The 19,855-nt window shown below is 35.5% G+C and overlaps 1 protein-coding gene and 1 non-coding gene across 11 annotated transcripts in view; one reads left to right on the top strand and one right to left on the bottom strand.

Moving 5' to 3' along the window:
* The window catches only part of CCDC88A (coiled-coil domain containing 88A), a 120,600-nt gene that overhangs the window by 92,844 nt on the left and 7,901 nt on the right, over positions 1-19,855 (top strand). For 6 of the 10 annotated variants that reach the window (XM_045549639.1, XM_045549638.1, XM_045549634.1 and 3 more), the window contains 9 exons: positions 3,584-3,770; positions 6,170-6,315; positions 10,297-10,389; positions 10,524-10,738; positions 14,439-14,522; positions 15,518-15,718; positions 16,301-16,372; positions 17,364-17,444; positions 19,511-19,779. In XM_045549639.1, the coding sequence (XP_045405595.1) occupies positions 3,584-3,770; positions 6,170-6,315; positions 10,297-10,389; positions 10,524-10,738; positions 14,439-14,522; positions 15,518-15,718; positions 16,301-16,372; positions 17,364-17,444; positions 19,511-19,779 (1,348 nt within the window). The remainder of the gene's footprint in view (positions 1-3,583; positions 3,771-6,169; positions 6,316-10,296; positions 10,390-10,523; positions 10,739-14,438; positions 14,523-15,517; positions 15,719-16,300; positions 16,373-17,363; positions 17,445-19,510; positions 19,780-19,855) is intronic. The other 4 variants (XM_045549641.1, XM_045549637.1, XM_045549640.1 and 1 more) reach the window with 2 other exon arrangements.
* LOC123637536 lies at positions 2,032-2,171 on the bottom strand. The gene has a single exon (XR_006734907.1). It is a non-coding gene; the product is annotated as a U4 spliceosomal RNA (small nuclear RNA).

The raw sequence follows: 19,855 nt of genomic DNA, 5'->3' as shown, positions 1-19,855 counted from the left end.
CACCACCCTCCTGCCATGAAGCATCAGTAGGAAAAACTTTGATCACCATAGGTACTGAGAAACTACGTAGCTGTCTGTATGTCTCAGTGAGGTTTAACCAGTTGTTATACTCACGGTATGCATTCATTCATTGATTAATTGAACCTCATTATTTACTCTATGTTTGTAGTCTTGCCATTTATTTTACTAAGTCTTGATTTATTAATTGTTCAGAATATTATCAGGGTACAAACATTTTGGTTACATGTCATGCATTTGCCTTGCCCAAGCCAGGGCTACAAGGATGTCCTTCCCCCATACAGTGTGCTCCACTTCCGTTAGCTGTGGGTTTGCCACCCACCAACCCCCCCACCGGACCATCACCCCAAGAGTATTACTACCATGTGAACACCTTATGTTGATCAGTTAGTACCAATTTGATGGTGAGTACATGTGGTGCATGTTTTTCCATCCTTATGATACATCACTTTGAAGGATGGACTCAATCTCTATCCAGGAAAATATAAGAGGTGCTAGTTCACCATTGTTTTTTGTAGCTGAGTAGTATTCCATGGCATACATATACCTCATTTTATTAATCCACTCATGTATTGATGGGCACTTGGGTTGTTTCCAGATCCTTGCAATTGTGAATTGTGCTGCTATAAACATTCAAGTGCAGATGTCTTTATTATAGAATGTCTTTTTTTCCTTTGGATAGATGCCTAGTAGTGGGATTGCTATATCAAATGATATTTCTATTTGTAGCTCTTTTAGATATCTCCAAATTACTTTCCATAGGGGTTGTACTAATTTGCAGTCCTACCAGCAATGTAAGAGTGTTCCAATCTCTCCACATCCACGCCAGCATTTGTTGTTTTGGGACTTTTTGATAAGAGCCATTCTCACTGGAGTTAGGTGATATCTCATTGTAGTTTTGATTTGCATTTTCCTGATGATTAGAGATATTGAGCACTTTTTTATATGTTTGCTGGCCATTAGTCTGTCTTCTTTTGAAAAGTTTCTGTTCATGTCCTTTGCCCATTTATTGATGGGGTTGTTTGATTTTTTCTTACTGATTTTCTTAAGTTCCATATAGATTCTTGTTATCAGCCCTTTATCAGATATGTAGAAAGCAAATATATTCTCCCATTCTGTAGGTTGTCTGTTCGCTCTAATGATAGTTTCTTTGGCTGTGCAGAAGCTTTTTAATTTGATTTTTGAAAATATTTTATTATTTATAATTTTTGTAAGCTGACTCAAATTCTTTCAGGAATGAGTTGAGTAAAACTATTAGATGTTCTGAACAAGGACCACTGTGAGCAAAAGTTTGTTTTGTTTGGCTGCCTCCCTCTTTTGTGGGTTCCCGATCTTAATGCTATAATATAGAGGTTGGCAAACTACAGCCAGCTCATCAGGCCAAATACAGCCTGTAGGCTGTGTCTGGACAGCCCCCAGATTAAGAAAAGTGTTTATGTTTTAAAGAGTTGGGAAGGAGCATGCTTCAGAGACTGCATGTGGCCCAGAAAGTCTAAATGTTTATCCTCTGGTCTATTATAGCAAAAGTTTGTCAATCCCTGCCCTTGGAGACCAGTGAACTTTGTTTTGAAAGTGAACTGTGAGGCCGGGCGCGGTGGCTCACGCCTGTAATCCTAGCACTCTGGGAGGCCGAGGCGGGTGGATCGTTCGAGGTCAGGAGTTCGAGACCAGCCTGAGCAAGAGCGAGACCCCGTCTCTACTAAAGATAGAAAGAGATTATCTGGACAACTAAAAATATATATAAAAAAAATTAGTGGTGCATGGTGGCGCATGCCTGTAGTCCCAGCTACTCGGGAGGCTGAGGCAGTAGGATCACTTAAGCCCAGGAGTTTGAGGTTGCTGTGAGCTAAGGCTGACGCCACGGCACTCACTCTAGCCAGGCAACAGAGCGAGACTCTGTCTCAAAAAAAAAAAAAAGTGAACTGTGGGAAGAAAAAGAAAATGCTATAGTGTGATTTTTTTTTTCCAAGAAAAAAAAATTAAGGATTGCATAATAATGAATAATTTGCCACAAGTCCAGAAATCTCAACTAAAGTTTGGTTTAAACCTGTATATCTCAGTTAGCAACCAGCATATTGACATAGTATTTCAATTAGCAATAATTGCGCCTCGGATAAACCTCATTGGCTATGACACTGCCACTGCACAAAGCTGACATAGTATTTCATCTGGATTGATTCATTCTTTTGATCTGATCTTTGTTCTGTGATGAATTTTAGAATCTTTGAATTCTTTATGAAATCAAAACTGAATTGGTCATTTTCTCCTTTGTCATTTATTTATATATATATGTATTAGGTCATTAAATATGAAATGTCCAATTTTGAATCTAAAGTGTAGTTTATTGTATCTCCAACAAGAAGCAGTATAGTTAATCAAAGTATGCACTTAAACTATCAACACAGTTTTGCCACAGTTAACAGTAGCTTGTTTATGCCAGCAGTGAAGAAGCCTGGAGAGCAAGTGGCAATGAAATTGCCAAAGGCGTTTTCCACAGCTTGTTGAGAATTGAATATTTGTCCTTGCAAGAAGTGGTCCAAAGCCTGGAAGAAGTGGTAGTCAGTTGGTGCGAGGGCTGATGAATACAGTGATGACAGTTTCCAAGTCCAGCTTCTATAGTTTGAGCAGCATTGTTTATGTAACATATAGTCGAGTGTTGTCTTGCAAGAGGATTGGCCTGTCTCTACTGACCAGTCTTGGCTGCTTAATTGCAAGCATCCTCTTCATTTCATCCAATTGGTTGCAATAGACATCTGTTGTAATTGATTGACCAGGTTTCATGAAGCTGTAGTGGATAATACCACCGCTGGACTACCTGACACCATTAGCTTTTTTTGATAAATTTTCGGTTTTGGACTGTGTTTCGGCACTTCATCTTTATCCAACAATTGTGCTGAACACTTCTGATTGTCAAAAAGAATCCATTTTTCATCATACTTCATAATACAGTACCCAGCCTCTTTTGTCCTTTAAATGTTTTCTTACTGGTGGACATGGTGGCTCACACCTATTAATCCCAGCACTTTGGGAAGCTGAGGCGGGAGGATCACTTGAGGCCAGGAGTTTGAGACCAGCCTGGACAACACAATGAGATCCCTTTGCTTAAAAGAAGAAAAAGTTAAAAAATTAACCAGACATGATGGCATGCACCTGTAGTCCTAGCTACTTGGGAGGCTGAAGAGGGAGGATCACTTGAGTGCCCAGGAATTGGATATTACAGTGAGCTATGATCACTCCACTGCACTCCAGTCCAGGGGACAGAGGGACACCCAGTCTCTAAAAAAAATAAATATTTTCTTATTAATCTTGAAATTTTGGGTATCTTTACTTCAGCATACTTAAAGGCTGAAAGATTGTTTTCAAGAGAAAGATACTTGGGGTTTTTTTAAATCTAGTTTCAAAAAATAGAAACTGATTCTTGATAAGTTTAATAACTAGCAAAACAATCTTTTATTTTCTGTAAGTAATGTCTAAATGTTATTTACAGCATCTTCACATTATTTAAGTTACAGTGCAAGCTATTAAGAGAATTTAATTCTATTTCTATTATGATTTCTAATTATAGGTTGAATCATACATATAGTCAACTTTTAAAAGAGACTGAAGTTTTACAAACTGACCATAAAAATTTGAAAAGTCTTCTAAATAATTCCAAACTGGAACAAACAAGATTAGAAGCTGAATTTTCAAAGCTAAAGGAACAATATCAACAGTTGGATATTACGTCCACCAAGCTGAATAACCAGTGTGAGGTGAGCTTTAACATGTTTAATCACTGTTTCCTTCTTTTAGTCACCAAGACATGACTAATAAGTAAATGATCTAAATGATAGTATTATGTCAATAGCAGTATATGTTTAGTGGAGTATTTCTAAAATAATTTGGTCAGAGATAATTGAAACTCACAAGTAATTCAGAAAAACTCTGTATCATTAATTTCAACCTTTTTTTTTTTACTATTAGTGTAGACGTAAATGTCCAGATAGTTTGAAAATTATAAAATTATGTTGTATTTATTCAATGAAAAAATGTTTACACCTGGCATGAAATTATAAACCAATAGAAAAATTAATTTGAAAGCACATGTAAATAACTACCCAGTAAAGCTCAGAAAGTTCAGAACATTCATTCTATCTATGACTTATAAAAGTCTAAATAAATTATAATTAGGAATATATACTTCCAGAATGGTAGAGAGAGGAACATGGAAACACCAAAATTGGACAGATCTGACAAAAACAACCATCTTAGGACTCTGGAACTCAACCAAGGCATACAGCAAATTGAGAGGCACTTAGTAAAGAAAAACTACTCAACTTTGGGGAGGAACTATGTTTTTCTGAGGCATTTTATCATGTGGCTTCTCCCATTCCCCTCCCCCTTTCCTCCTCCTTACACTTTGTAGTCCTGACAAGGCACTGGGCAAGCTGTGAAAACCAGCCATTTGGCTATTAGAGGAGACTGACTTGATTTGGAACAGAACACAGAAAAGTCCCATGCCTGGGAGAGTTGTCAAAGGTCAAGTGTTAAATAGCCTGGGGTTGAAATATTGGTTGGGGATCGGACCAGGGAACTAGTCAGAAGTTTACCTAGGAGTTCCAAGAAATGAGACAGACACAGTGGTTCTTGATTAGGTCCCATATTTCACTGGTGGTCTGGAAAGCTGCTCTGAAGAGACCAGAGAGGGGCCCAGCTACCTACTCATCCCTGACTGATTGTCACAACTTGAGTCAAATGTTAACCTTTGGCTGGGGCTAAGTCATATAATGGCATGATTTGGAGGGGGTGGAAAAATTAATCTGTAGTGTAAGAGGTTGGGATAGTAGTTAACCTTGGTGGGAAGGTAGCATACAAGTATTTCTAAAATACAATTAATGTTCTGTTTCTTGATCTGGGTGCTGGGTTAACATATGTATTCACTTTGTGATAATTCATTGAGCTCTATGACTATTGAAAAATTTGTTCTCTTTTCTGTATATATGTTTTATCAGTTGTCTATTGACACAATAATGCTGTTTAACAACTATACAACCTTAGCAGTAACGGACAGTAAACTTTTTTTTTTTCTCATGAGTCTGTGAATTAGTTGAGCAGCACTCATGATATATGGGCCAAGGATTTGCTCCTGCATCTGTAGTTAGCTGTGGCAGGTACACTGATGGTCTCAGCTGGAATAACTCTTCTCTGTTCCATGAGTTCTCTCATCCTCTAGCAGGGTTCCAAGAGACTGAGTGGAATTCCGCACACAAGGTAACTTGAGGCCTAGGCTTGGAACTGTCATACTATCACTTCCCACACTTCCTCTTGGCCAAAGGCATTCCAAATTCAAGAAGAGGGAAATAGATTCCACTTCTTGATGGGAAGAGTGAGAAGTCACATTGCAAGAGGGTGTAAGTACAGAGAAGAGAATAAATGCATTTAGTTTTTCAATGAATCTACACATATGTTACATTTCAATTTAACAAAATATAGATAAGTAGAACAAACATGGTACAATATTGACAGTTGTTGGATCTAGTTGTTTATGATTATTTATAATATTCTCCCTGATTTGCTATACCTTTTGAAAATTTTCAGAATGTCTGTTGTCTTTCTTTTTCCTTTTTTGGGAGGTAGAAGGGATATGTATTGTTTGCTTTTGTTTTTTCAATACTGAATTCTGGGCTCTACTCCAGACCTGCTGAATTCAAATGCTGGAGTCCAGAAATCTACTCTACACATGATGCTGGATTTTAGTCCTTGCAGCAATCTTGGGGGATGGGAGCTGTCTGCATTTTATACATCTGAGAACTAATTTGTGCAACATTTCATAGCTACTTAAATAGAAGACTAGATATTTGAATCTAGCTTTTGGACTATAAGTTAAACAATTTTGAAGACAGCAATATTTTTGGAACTACATAATTTATTATATATTAGCCTCAGTGTTTTTGGGAATTAAGAAAATACATAGGTACAGCATGTAACCCAGCGCTGTAGCCATCATTATCACTAAAATAATCACGTTCTGATCAAACTGCAATCATCTAATTGTTCAAATAGTGGAAGATTTAAGTCTTTATGAAGTACTTTATGTTTTTCAGATGTTTTGGGTGATTTCTGTTAAATGTTAATGTTGGTTTTTTAAAAATAAATGTTTGTGTTTAAACAGTTGCTAAGCCAACTTAAAGGAAATTTAGAAGAAGAAAATCGACATCTACTAGATCAAATTCAGACATTAATGCTGCAGAACAGAACACTATTGGAACAGAACATGGAAAGTAAAGATCTTTTTCATGTTGAACAAAGACAGTACATGTAGGTACCAGATAATTTTGTACTCTGAAATATTAGTCATGATTTTATTATTACCATAGTCAGAGAAAACTATGCTAATTTTTCTTGATTTTCAACATATATTTTTTAAGTGCTTATATTCCAGGCACTATGTTAATAACCAGATATACTAACATGAAAACATTAGTGTTGCTCTTAAGAAATTAGTAATATAAAGTGAGAAATACAAATAAACATGTAAATACAATAATTCTATAATGGAGGTATATGTAGGAGGCCATAGAAATATAGCAAATACAGGGGAAGAAGGAGTACTTTAGTCTGAAGGAGGCAAGGTGGACTTTCCAAACATGAAACTTGAGCTGAGACTTAAAAGTTCAGTAGGAGTTTGCTTGAGGAGGCATGCCATGCCGAGAGAGCAGCAAGGCGCAAAAACTTGGAGGTCTGATAAAAGTATTTTGTGGTGTGGTATAGGACCTAAAAATTAATTGTTCTTGCTGGAGCAACATTGAGGAAGAAGGGCCAGTATAGAAGTGGCTAAACAGTCAGGAGCCAATTCACAAAGGTTTTTTTTTTTTTTTTTGCCAACCAAAGGAGTTAAGATCAAGCTACAAGAGACATGAGAGAGAGTGAGTTAACAGGGCTTAATTATTGATAATTTGTGTCTCCATTGAGAGTAAAAGAATCTGGTAAGACTCAGGGATTTGGGCCTGGGCAGCTCAGTGGGTATCCTTTGTATTACACAGTGATTCACCTTTATTAAATTTACCTTTCTTCCTCAGGCCTCATAAATGAGAAGCACCACAGTATAATAGAAATAGCACAGTTGTTGAAATCAGACAACTAATTCATATCCCAGCTCTTCCATTCACTAGCCATGTGACCAGAGTTGAGTCACTTCATTTCTTTGATCATTAGTTTATTCTTCTCTAAAATAGAGATAACAATATCTACTTCCCAGATTATCCTAAGGAAATACCTTTCAAACTTAATGTACATGTTGGTAAGTCAGGGCACATGTGAGACTAGGATACATCATACATTTTTCTGAAGCATTAATTTTATTACAGAATTTTGGGGCAGAGAACATTATTTCTATAGTAACACACAGGTATATTATGGAGCAAAAGGCAGAGTTTGCATAAACTTCTAAGATAAATGGAAAACCTCAAAGAAATTTCACATTTGTGGCTGGCCACTTTGGACTATACCTTCAGTCCTTTCAGGGATACGTATTCCTTTACTCTCTGCCATAAGAGATATTTTAGGTTAAGAAGCACTGAGTGTACATAAAGCTCTGGGCATTTGAATCTCCTGTTCTTTCAGCAAAGGCGTTATCCAAAGCTTTGTTGTCTTGATATTCTGACCCCTGGTGACTAATGCATTTCCAGGTGTCAGTGTTTATGTCTATATAATTGACTTCCAAAGATTATTTTAATCTATTCTGATTTATTGAATTTAAATCACAAATATCCATCTTACATGTCAGACATTCCTAGCCAAATGCCTCTATCACATGCTCCTAGCAGGAGTGACAGGTAGTTCTGAGAATTTGGAGGCTCCTAATGATATTTCAATGGGTAAAAGGAGAAAAGAATTGGGCCTATCACCTTCTGTTCTACAGTCATCAACTTTTCAACTGTCAACTCTTCCATAGGTTTCAGATCCAACCAGGTGGTTAATAATAAAGGTATAGGTTAGGCGGAGTGGCTCACGCCTGTAATCCCAGCACTTTGGGAGGCTGAGGTGGGTGGATCGATGGAGGCCAGGAGTTTGAGACCAGCCATAGCAAGACTTCATCTCTACAGAAAATTTAAAAATGAGCCGGTTGTAGTGGCACGCGCCTGTAGTCCCAGGCTGAAGCAAGAGGATGGCTTGAGCCCAGGAGTTCAAGGCTGCTGTGAGCTACAATCACACCCTGCACTCAAGCCTGGGCAACAGAGCAATATTCCATTTCTAGAATAAGAATAATAACAACAACAATGGTATAGGCCACCTGCTAATAATAATGGTATAGGCTGCCTGCTATTTGTGCTGTGGTATAACTGTTGGAAACATTTGTTCAACACAAAGCATCTTCCACAGAATTTCTCAAATCAGCTCCTCCCAGGTCCCACCACTGTAATTCAGCCTTCCTCTCAACTAGACTACCCCATTAGCCTACTGAATGCTTTCTTTATTGCCAACCTTTCTGATCCTATTCCATCATTGGGTTAATATACCTTAAGCAAAGATTTCATAATACCACTTTTTTTTTTTTTTTTTTTTTTTTTGAGACGGAGTCTGGCTCGGTTGCCCAGGCTAGAGTGCCGTGGCATCAGCCTACCTCACAGCAACCTCCAACTCCTGGGCTCAAGCAATCCTTCTGCCTCAGCCTCCCAAGTAGCTGGGACTATAGGCATGTGCCACCATGCCCAGCTGATTTTTTTCCTATATATTTTTAGTTGTTTGGCTAATTTCTTTCTATTTTTAGTAGAGACGGAGTCTCGCTCTTGCTCAGGTTGGTCTCGAACTGCTAACCTCGAGCGATCTACCCGCCTCAGCCTCCCAGAGTGTTAGGATTACAGGCGTGAGCCACTGCACCCGGCCCATAATATCACTTTGTAGTGAATCTTTCAATATATCTGATTTCCTACTAGGCAAAATCTAAACCCAGGACTCGCTCATGGCTTCGCCCCAGCCTACATCCAGGCTAAACTACTTAAATTAGCATTCTTATCTTTTGAGCCTGTCTAATATGGCCTTTTTCTTCATGAGGATTTCTTTGGTCATCCGAGATGGAAATATTTTCCCTGTTATAATTTCCTGTTGTACTTCCACAGTGCTTTATTTTGGTATCGCCACTGCCTTGGATTAAAATATGTATATATCTTCTCTCTCCTACTATATTATAAGCAGAACTACTTATTATTCATCTTTATGTATACTTTATACCTTCCTCATTGTAAGTGATCACTGATATTTCTTGAGAAAATAGTATTCTGTGGCATTATGGGCTTATTTTTTTTTTAAAGGAATTACTTTAGTCTGTGATTTTTGATATTTCTCTATAACAAATACTACCAAGAACATAAAAATGGGACTATGATGTGGTGAAAGTAGTATACTTGTGCATTGCTGGGGTCAGGAAATAATTCTCTACAAGTCAATTAAGCCTAAATAATTCTGCCAAAAAGGAAAAAAAATTCATTTGCATAAAGATATGGTTGCAAGATTATTTATTATTTCTATATAATTGTAAGCAAACTAAATACCCAACATTTTTATTTTTTGTTTATATAAATTGTAATAAATCACCTTCCTTCATTCCAAAAATGATTTTTGAGGTACTGAAGATCCAAAAATAGGGAAATAGCCAATGTTGATATAATGTTTGTTTAATAGCTGTAAAAACATGTTGAGAGAGTTCCTGTATAGGACAAGATTATATGGAAAATAAATAAAATAAATCCTATTGAAGAATTAAAACTTTAAATCTTACATTCCTTTATTTAAGTAATTTGTAAATTTAAAAAGAGAAACATGGAAAATAGTCCTTTTTTTTTTTTTTTTAATTAAAGCAAGGGTCTCACTCACTCTGGTGCTCGGGCTAGAGTGCAGTGGCGCCATCATAACTCACTGCAACCTCTAATTCTTGGGCTCAAGCAAGCCTCCTGCCTCAGCCTCCTGAGTAGTTGGGACTACAGGCATGTGCCACCATGCCTGGCTAATTTTTCTATTTTTTATAGAGACAGGGTCTCACTCTTGCTCAGGCTGGCCTCGATCTCCTGGCCTCAAGCGATCCTCCCACCTCGGCCTCTCAAAGTGCTGGGATTACAGGTGTGAACCACTGCGCCCGGCTATTCCATTCTTAATAAATAATAAATTCTTAGTTGTCAGTCATGATAGTTGTATTTCTTTTATGTTTTGGAAGAAGTTACATCATAGTCACAAAATAATTTAATATGATTCACAGCTGTGTAAAATATGCATGTCCTAAAATATAATTTTTTATTTTTAAAGTGATAAGTTAAATGAATTAAGGCGGCAGAAGGAGAAATTAGAAGAGAAAATTATGGATCAATACAAATTTTATGACCCATCTCCTCCTAGAAGGTACCATTAACCAAATTTTATGAATTTTTATTTTGAAAAAGCTATGTTATTTTTAATATTGTGAAGACTTCTAATTTTTTGAAGGATTTACATATTGAATTTTAGACTGATAAGAATTTTTTTAATTCTATTAGGAGAGGTAACTGGATTACTCTAAAAATGAGAAAACTGATAAAATCTAAGAAGGATATTAATCGGGAACGTCAGAAATCTCTAACATTAACACCTACCCGCTCAGACTCCAGTGAAGGATTTCTTCAGCTTCCTCATCAAGATAGTCAAGATAGTTCTTCAGTGGGTTCAAACTCTTTAGAAGATGGCCAAACCTTGGGGACCAAGAAAAGCAGCAGTGAGTGCTTAAACTCTTTAAACATAGTATTGATTTAGAGTCTTTTCTAAAGATTTCTTTCTAAAAAATTTCAGCAGTCCTTTGGGGCAATAGTCTGGTGAATGGAGTTTATTTTTAATTTCATACGATTATAAAATTAGTTGCATACTCTAATAGTGCACAACCACATGATTTTTCCGAGATATACCATATACAGGGATATCATCATTTGGCCAAGGGGGTAAAATACTGCATAGAGAACATTGAAGTAAGAGCCAGAATACCTCTGCTACTTGCTAGTTCTGTAAATATGGGCAAGTCCTTCACCTTTGCTTCATACTTCACGGGGTGATTATGACAGCAAGCAAGACAAATGTATAAGATTTCATTTTCATAATTATCTAGAACTTAAGCAGAATAAGGCATTTTATTATGAAGTTTTTGCTCATATACTTTGGTATCAAATTGAATTATCTAGAGATTGGTTTGTAAAGGATCAATTATAAAATAAGTGGGGAGATAAAAGTTTGTGTGTAAGCTTATAATTTAATTTTTTATTACAAATTTAGAACTATCACATTATAATGTGCCCTATATAATTCATGACCTTTTTATTTTGTTACTAGTTACAGTAAGAGCAAGATAAAAGCCTAAAGAAGTGTATTTCAAGAGAAAGAGAAAATAATTTAATACTAAGCCCTTTGAAGATGTCTAAGAAGTTGACTACTATCAGTGTTCTTACAAAATATGTAAACAGGATACTTTGCATCCTCGATAACCAGTGCCACTAAATTAAAACACACACACACACCTTTTTTTTTTTTAAATAGAAGATAAATACAGGTGATTCCTCTCCCAGGAGTTGACTTTCCATATGGACAACTCTCAAAGCACTCAAACTATACACCAGGTTTTAGCCTCAGGTGAATTATCTCTGAAAAGACAATATTTTAGGATATAGGATATTAGACATTATAGAGTATATTTCAGAAGGCAACTACAGCAGTCAAAAAACTAGAACCCATAGGTAAGCAACAAAAAAACATCGTACACATGCACATATATATATAGGTTAGTCTCAAGAAAGCATTTAATTTTATATCCCCACATAAGATTCTTGTTACACTGGGTCTTTTGCTATCTGGACTTGTCTACCAAATAAATTTACATAAAACCTCTGGGTATAGTTATTGTTGTAGAGAAATCATTAACTTTTCCTTAAAAGGTAGCTGATAAGTTAATCTTATCTGTTAACTTTAGATATAAAATATCTGTCTTATTAACTGAGAAATGGTAATGGGTATACTTAATTTTTTTTAAATTAAAGGAAGATATTTCAATTCAGATATAAGAGCATACACAAGAAAAGTACAATAGTCTTTTCGAAGACATCTTCTCTGATTAAGTATAAATCTGTCATTCTTTCATATTCTCTGCTGAAACATCCAAAATAAGAATCAGAAGGAAATAATATTCTCCTTTTCTGCAATTGTTCACTTTTAGAATTTTAAGAATCTAAAATCCAGTGATACTAAAGCTCCCTTAAGTTCAGTATGCTTTGAGAAATGAACGTTATGTATCTACAAACTAATTGCCATAAGAAGAATCATTCCAACATGGCAAATGTATAACTCCTTTTATTCTGTCCATTGAGGAAAAGTATATGTCAGTCAAGTAGTCTTTGGCAAACAGTTGAAAACAGAAACAAAAAAAAGTATCTAAATAAGACAATGTGTTCATGCTGCAACCACTCAGCTTTATTTTAGCTAAGTGTCCATTTTTATATTGCTTTCAGTTCATTTCTTTTTAATCATTGAAAACGGCTGTGTTTACCAAATTTGAAAAGAAATAGGTCAACTTAAAAGCTTAAATGAATCATGACTCTTCCTAATAGTGATCAAGCAAGTTAAAAAGCTATATGTCCATTGCACTCTCTTTAATGAATGTCACTTGTCAGCTTGACAAAAGAGCTTTGATTATTTATAAGATGATAGCAAACCCTGAGAAAGAGCATAGGCTGTGTATAATAGGAGGACTGTCGGAAAGTACCCAGCCATTGTATTCACGTATCCATTGTATCCGTGGCTGGATACTTTCCGGGCAGGCCTTATATGTTTTAAGTCTTTATACAAGTTGTTTTCTTAAGTCCTAAATTACATTTCTAAAAGTTATAATAATTTTTATATTTCAATCTTCCTAAAATGTAGCTTAAGAATTGTTAGTGATTCTAGTGAACGTTTTAATTTTTGTCCTAATGATTCCCGTATTTGAGTGATAATCCCAACTTTTATTCACAAAATTAAATTCACCCAAGAAGCCCTTGAAAATAGCTAAAAATGTTATACATAGTTTTCTTTTTTTTTTTTTTTTTTTTTTTTGGAGACAGAGTCTCACTCTGTTGCCCGGGCTAGAGTGAGTGCCGTGGTGTCAGCCTAGCTCACAGCAACCTCAAACTCCTGGGCTTAAGCTATCCTCCTGCCTCAGCCTCCCAAGTAGCTGGGACTACAGGCATGCACCACCATGCCCGGCTAATTTTTTCTCTATATATTTTTAGTTGGCCAGATTATTTCCTTCTATTTTTAGTAGAGACGGGGTCTTGCTCTTGGTCAGGCTAGTCTCGAACTCCTGACCTCTAGCGATCCGCCCGCCTCGGCCTTCCAGAGTGCTAGGATTACAGGCGTGAGCCACCGTGCCCGGCCAAAATGTTATACGTAGTTTTCTCTCATTTTTGCTTGCTTTGGGGTGCCTTCTTATCTTTTAGGTTTATCAGAGCTTAGTGCTAACATTTATTACTACTGTGAAAATACTTTTTTCTCTTTCTCCCAGCCAACCTTCTGTAAAATGAACTTAATATAATGGCTTTTTCAACTTTAGAAAGACTTTGGTTGAAAGAAATGTATATTTCCCTGGTGCTGCTGAAAATGCACCAGAATCTAGTTTAAAACAAGAAGTAATTTCTTATTTTCTTTATTAAAGCCTCAGAAAATAATGAAAGTTTTTAATGTGTTTGTTTGTTTTTGGTTTTTTTTTTAGAGATAGGGTCTCACTGTTGCTCAGGCTGGTCTCGAACTCCTGAGCTCAAGTGGTCCTCCTGCCTCTGCCTCCTAGAGTGCTGGAATTACAGGCATGAGCCGCCGTGCTTGGCCTTTTAATGTGATATTTTAAAATTTTCTTTAGATTGTTTTAAACATCCCTTGGGCACCCTAATTTTTGTTGATGTATATTACTAAAATACTCTAGTAGAATATGCATTTTCCTAGATTATTTTTGTTTTCTAAAATAAAACCTTATGATTTGAAAGATTAAAGAAAATAGAGGCTTGAAGAGCTTTGTACATTTTCATCATGTACACTCTGTGACCCACCAATAACCTTAATTTTAAAGGTTTATGTTGACAACTTAACTAGGAAAATTGATCCCTCCATAAGTAATTCTAATCAGGTCATGTTTTTATAGGACTGTAGCCAATCCAAGCTTTCAAAGTATATGTTCCTCATCATTGTCTTCAGTGCTTTTCCAAGTATTTTAAAGTATCAAAGTACATATTTCATATTTCATTATCACTCAGCAGCATGAGAATAATAACTTTAATATAGCATACATAGCTGAAACTCAAACATTCATTTCTGTCCTTAATTTCAACATTTAACTCCCATCTGTTCTTCTCCCTTTTTTCTTTCATTTCCCTGTTTCTGTTTTTCCTCATGCTCTGACATTAAAGTGGTTGCACTGAAAAGACTGCCCTTTTTGAGGAACAGACCGAAGGATAAAGACAAAATGAAGGCCTGCTACCGTCGTTCCATGTGTAAGACTTTATGACAGTTCAGCTTCTTTCAAATGACTACACTGGCTTTCATTACTAATTTTTCACTAACCTTTCTCTGGACTGTACCAATTTCCTTATTTTGCAAAGTGCAGTCTTCCTCTAATACAAGGAGCTGGAAGAAAATTTTTTCAAAACTGGCACTGATTTGCATTATATGTATGTCCACTGATACATATACATGCATATGTTTAGCAATACATGTAATATATTTACAAATTTTCAGTGCTTTCTAAAAGTTGGCAAAAAAAAAAAAACCCTTAATTTTATATGCCATAGAGATTTTTTCCCAAAGAAATTTACTTAAGGAAAATACAACAAAACCTTTAGCATTAGGAATTTATTTTCTTAATGAACCAGATTAAATAAATAAATAAAATGGCCTGTAACCCTTCAAAATGTTTGTCATTCTTTATATAATAAGATTCTGGGTTTTCTTTTTCTAAGTGGAATGGGTAGTTACATAATCACATTAAATGTCTGTCACTTTGGATATCATCTCTTTCAGGTTTTTATTGAATGGTTTACTTATTTGATTCATAAAATGAATAATTTCTTCAGTAACCTGCTCTGACCAAGGACTTTTTCATTTTCAATAATGATGCTGTATAAGAACTGCTCTCCATCTTACCTTTATTCATTCCATTTTTGTCATCACAAAACCATCTTGTGAAGGCTTCTAATTATATTGCACATCACTGCGCAAAAGCATGGCAGTTGTACATAGTAAAATTCCTTTCTCTGTCTTTTAAGGGGGTGGAGGTGGGATAAAAGTATTTACTGAAATTTATCAGACTTTGGCCTACTCATTTCATTCAGCTGACTGCATGTCATAATTCAGATGACCATGTGATGATAGTTTTTGATGTCCATTTGCATTAATTCATGGACAAAAACCAGATCATTTATACTACAAAATAGATTTAAGAGCAAATACATTAACCATGCTGATTCATTTGCTTTCATTTGCATCCCAGCCATGAATGACCTGGTGCAGTCCATGGTCCTAGCAGGACAGTGGACAGGTAGTACTGAGAATTTGGAGGTTCCTGATGATATTTCAACGGGTAAAAGGAGAAAAGAATTGGGAGCTATGGCCTTCTCTACTACAGCCATCAACTTTTCAACTGTCAACTCTTCTGCAGGCTTCAGATCCAAGCAAATGGTTAATAATAAAGGTATAGGCCGTCTGCTATTTGCACTGTGATGTAACTGTTGGCAACAGGAATTTTAATTTGACTTTCCCCTGTGTACATTTTTAAAAGCAACAATCTGAAATAATTATGAAAGTTGGATCTGTATTTGATTTGGGGGAATTTTCAAGTCGTTTCGAAAATTTAAAACATTGTACAAATAATTAAAATCTTTCCTAGGCTTCCTTTCATAATAAACAGCTAATGAACTAACAAGAAAAGGAGAAGTAAACCAGGTAAAGGGTGAAAAAAGGAGGGAGTGATAGAAGTTTTTTATAAAAACCTAAAAGCACTGCAACTTCAGAGAACCACACAGAACCCAGGCTCTTGCTTTGCTCTGCAGGGTCACAGGGGAGATTGTTTCATTGCTTCTGGTGTTCTCCCTAAGCAAGCCAACTCTCATTAGAGCTACTGTTTCTTACTCCTAGTTTCTGGTTGAGTCTATGTTAAATCAAGATGTTTTATACATGATTGAAAAAGAATTTCCATATTCTGCATAAATAAAATTTTATTATGGAATTTTTTTAAACAAACATATTTTTATATCCATTTTGCTATTTTATGTAGATACTACATCCTTTGAAGACATAAGTCCACAAGGTATTAGTGATGATTCTAGTACGGGATCAAGAGTTCATGGTAAGATATGAACTTTATTTAGAGAGTACATATTAAATACAGAATGGGAATGCTAAAACTCTTGCATTGACTAAGTGAATGTGGCATTGCCAGCAAGCATGTTTTCTCTATCCTGCATCTCATAGTTACCTCTACCATTTCTTCAAACCTAATATTCCCTTTTGCGTCTTTTAAGATTATTGCTTCATCTAAATGTTCTCTATTTTAGTCAAGGTCATTTATAAAGTATGCCTGCACAATCCTCAAAGGTAATTTCATTACCATTTTTGTATGAGGTTAAAGTTACAAAAGTTATATTTTATCATTGGTTTAAAATACCAATATAAAAATATATTGGTTTAAAATATTAAAAACATTTATTTTAAAGGATGAACTTTAAGAAACCCAATTTTCTGCAGTGTTATTTCAGATTTTTTCTGAAAAATGTATCTTACCAAACTAAATCATTAACACTAAATGGATAACATGTTAAAGAATTTCTCATATATAAACAGCATTTTAAGAAATAACATAGACAGTGTTAACTGTACAGTTGTTTCCCTTGTGTGGATAGGAATGCAGGACATTAACTGTGCAGATGCTCACATCCATCCTCTTCGTGGCATCTCGGCAATGTGCAGGGTTCCTTGTCTGATCTGTTGTAAGTGACCTAATCACTAGCATTTTGGGAGGACTGGGGGGACATGTCATTCTATTCAACTAAAACAGTCCTGGTATCCATCTAGAATTCATTTTCAAATCTAAATATGCACTTTATCCTCTTTTTTTTGAATCTCAACTGTTGTTTCAGGAGTGTCCTGTTCTAAAATGTCTTACTGAACTACCCTGGAAATGCCTTTGCTTTCTAATCTGTAAGATTCAGCTCTCTGTGGGCATGCTCAGCCTGTGAAAGTATGCATGATTGCTTCCTCAAAGCATTCTGTGATCAGAATGTAGCCCATCAGTGTCATCAGCTAGTTTTATCACACTGTCTCCTGATTTTTTCATTTAGCTTCGAGACCAGCCAGCCTTGATAGTGGCAGAACATCCACTAGCAATAGCAATAATAATGCTTCACTCCATGAAGTCAAAGGTATGCTGTAGGTAAACTTATTAATGTACTCCATCCATTTCCAGTATTACAAATTGGGAGATGGGATGAAGTTTCTGGGGTAAAGTATGAAATCCAAATCATCTATGTTTGGAACATAGTTCTTTGGAACATTTTATACTTTTCACATTGTAATACAAATGTATTTCAATGTATACAAATGTAAAAACAGGAGCAGTTATTTTGGTTTCATTTTTCATCTTCACAGATAAAAGTTTTATGTCATCTTTATACTTCTAAATTATCTGTAGGTCCTTATTTTATTTACATTTTGTCTTTGACATAAAAATGGTTGTCCTTAAGTTTCTCATGATGCAGGTACATTAAACTCACTCATATTTTATAAATACTTTTAGCTTAATTTATCCACAAAAAGGGGGAAACATTTTGCTTTTAATTTGAGAAGCAATTGTGTGTGTGTGTGTGTGTGTGTGTGTGTTGAACAAGAGCTATATGAATGTGTATAGCTCATATAAAGAATTATTTCAAGGCTCACGCCTGTAATCCTAACACTCTGGGAGGCTGAGATGGGAGGATCCTTTGAGCTCAGGTGTTCGAGACCAGAGCTCTATTCTAAAAATAGAAAAATTAGCCAGGCATTGTGGTGTGCGCCTGTAGTCCCAGTTACTTGGGAGGCTGAGGCAGGAGGATCTCACTGTAGCCCAGGCTATAGAACGAGACTCTGTTTCAAAAAAAAAAAAAAAAAATTTTTTTTTTCCTTAATTTTTTAAAATCTATTCCAAGGTGAGATTTTTATGTAAATGTCTGGAAACCTTGACTGAAACCTTTTTCCTTAAAGATATAATGCCTCTCAGATTCTGGAATTATTTAACCAGTATATTATAGTTATTCTCTATAGTCCAAATTGTCAAATTATAATGAATGCATTTGTTCTATTGCTTTCTAGATTATGAAATTAGTTTGTCTCAGCTGTAATTTTATTTTATCATTAATGCTATGACTTTGTTGCAGTGATATGAAATATCTGATTTTGAGGAGGGGATTTTTAAAATTTTAATAATCGTGTTCTCACATCCAGTAGAAAATATATTCTAAATATATGAAGATTTTTTTCTGATTTGAAAACTTAAGACAATCTTATTTCTGTAAAATGTTAGATAACTTGAGCCAAATTCTTCTGTGGCCTACTTTACTCTCTGTGATTAGGAAACCATGGAAAGTTGCATTTTCTGTCTTGATGTACTATACAGTTTGCTACTGATCAAAAGGAATCAATACTCTTGAATAATAGCATAGATTTTAGGGACTTTTATTCTAGAACTAGTTAATTGGCATTGTATATAGTTGTTCAACCTCAACTGAGTCTTTTAAAGCTATATAGGCACCATACCAAAAATGGACATTAGGAACAATCAGATGATTCAGACATTAAAAAAAAAGAATACAAATTCAATTTTTTACTTTTACTGGAATTCTCTAATTGCATTATGTTTTTATTTGTCTTTCCTTATATGTGTGGTATTAAATTTTTAAAAAATTTTAAGATTATTCATTTAGGATGAACAGAGAAGCCCTCAAGTAAGTAATGAGGACTTCATAGGCAAAAAATCAGAATAGAATTTTTTGCATTTAGAACAGTTTGGTTTCAACATTCTGAAATAATTTAAAATTCATATAATCATGTTTTGTTCTGAATTGTGAAGTGTTTTACAATTATTTGAACCTGAATTTTTAAAAATGTATATTCAGTCATTTATTTAATTCATTCATTTACTCATCAAGTGTATTGAGTGCCTGCTTTATATGAGGCTCTGTTTAGGCTCTGGATATTGTGGTAAAAGCAAGTCTTTGCCCTTGTGGAGCTTACAGTATTTGTCAATTTGACAAAATAAGGAAGCAGACTATGGCAGACAATTATTAGAGGGATGAAGGAATAACATGGTTTACTAAGCATTTCTAAATAAATAAAGTGTGAAAGTAAGTTGCCCTATTCATGTAATTAAAACCTAGTCAACAAACATTATTATTTATGTAGTATTTATCTCATTTCTATTATTGAAATCTCAACACATCATTTACTCCAAAAGCAGGTGCAGTTAGTAGCCAAAGTAGGCCACAAAGCCACAGCAGTGGAGAATTTAGCCTGCTTCATGATCATGAGGCTTGGTCCAGCAGCGGTAGCAGTCCAATCCAGTACTGGAAAAGACAGACCAGATCAAGTCCAATGCTCCAGCACAAAATGCCTGAAACATCAGAGGGTCGAGCACATCACAAGATCAAAACTGGTTCCCCCGGAAGTGAAATTGTTACTCTGCAACAGTTTTTGGAAGAAAGCAACAAGCTTACCTCAATACAGGTTAGTTTTATCTATGGTGACCTTAATTTAGATGAACACCTTAAGTTAAATTTCCGTGATTGAACTTTAGAGCTTT

Source organism: Lemur catta, chromosome 4, assembly GCF_020740605.2.
Source record: "Lemur catta isolate mLemCat1 chromosome 4, mLemCat1.pri, whole genome shotgun sequence".
Lineage (NCBI taxonomy): Eukaryota > Metazoa > Chordata > Mammalia > Primates > Lemuridae > Lemur > Lemur catta.
This window is presented reverse-complemented; position numbering and strand designations above follow the sequence as displayed.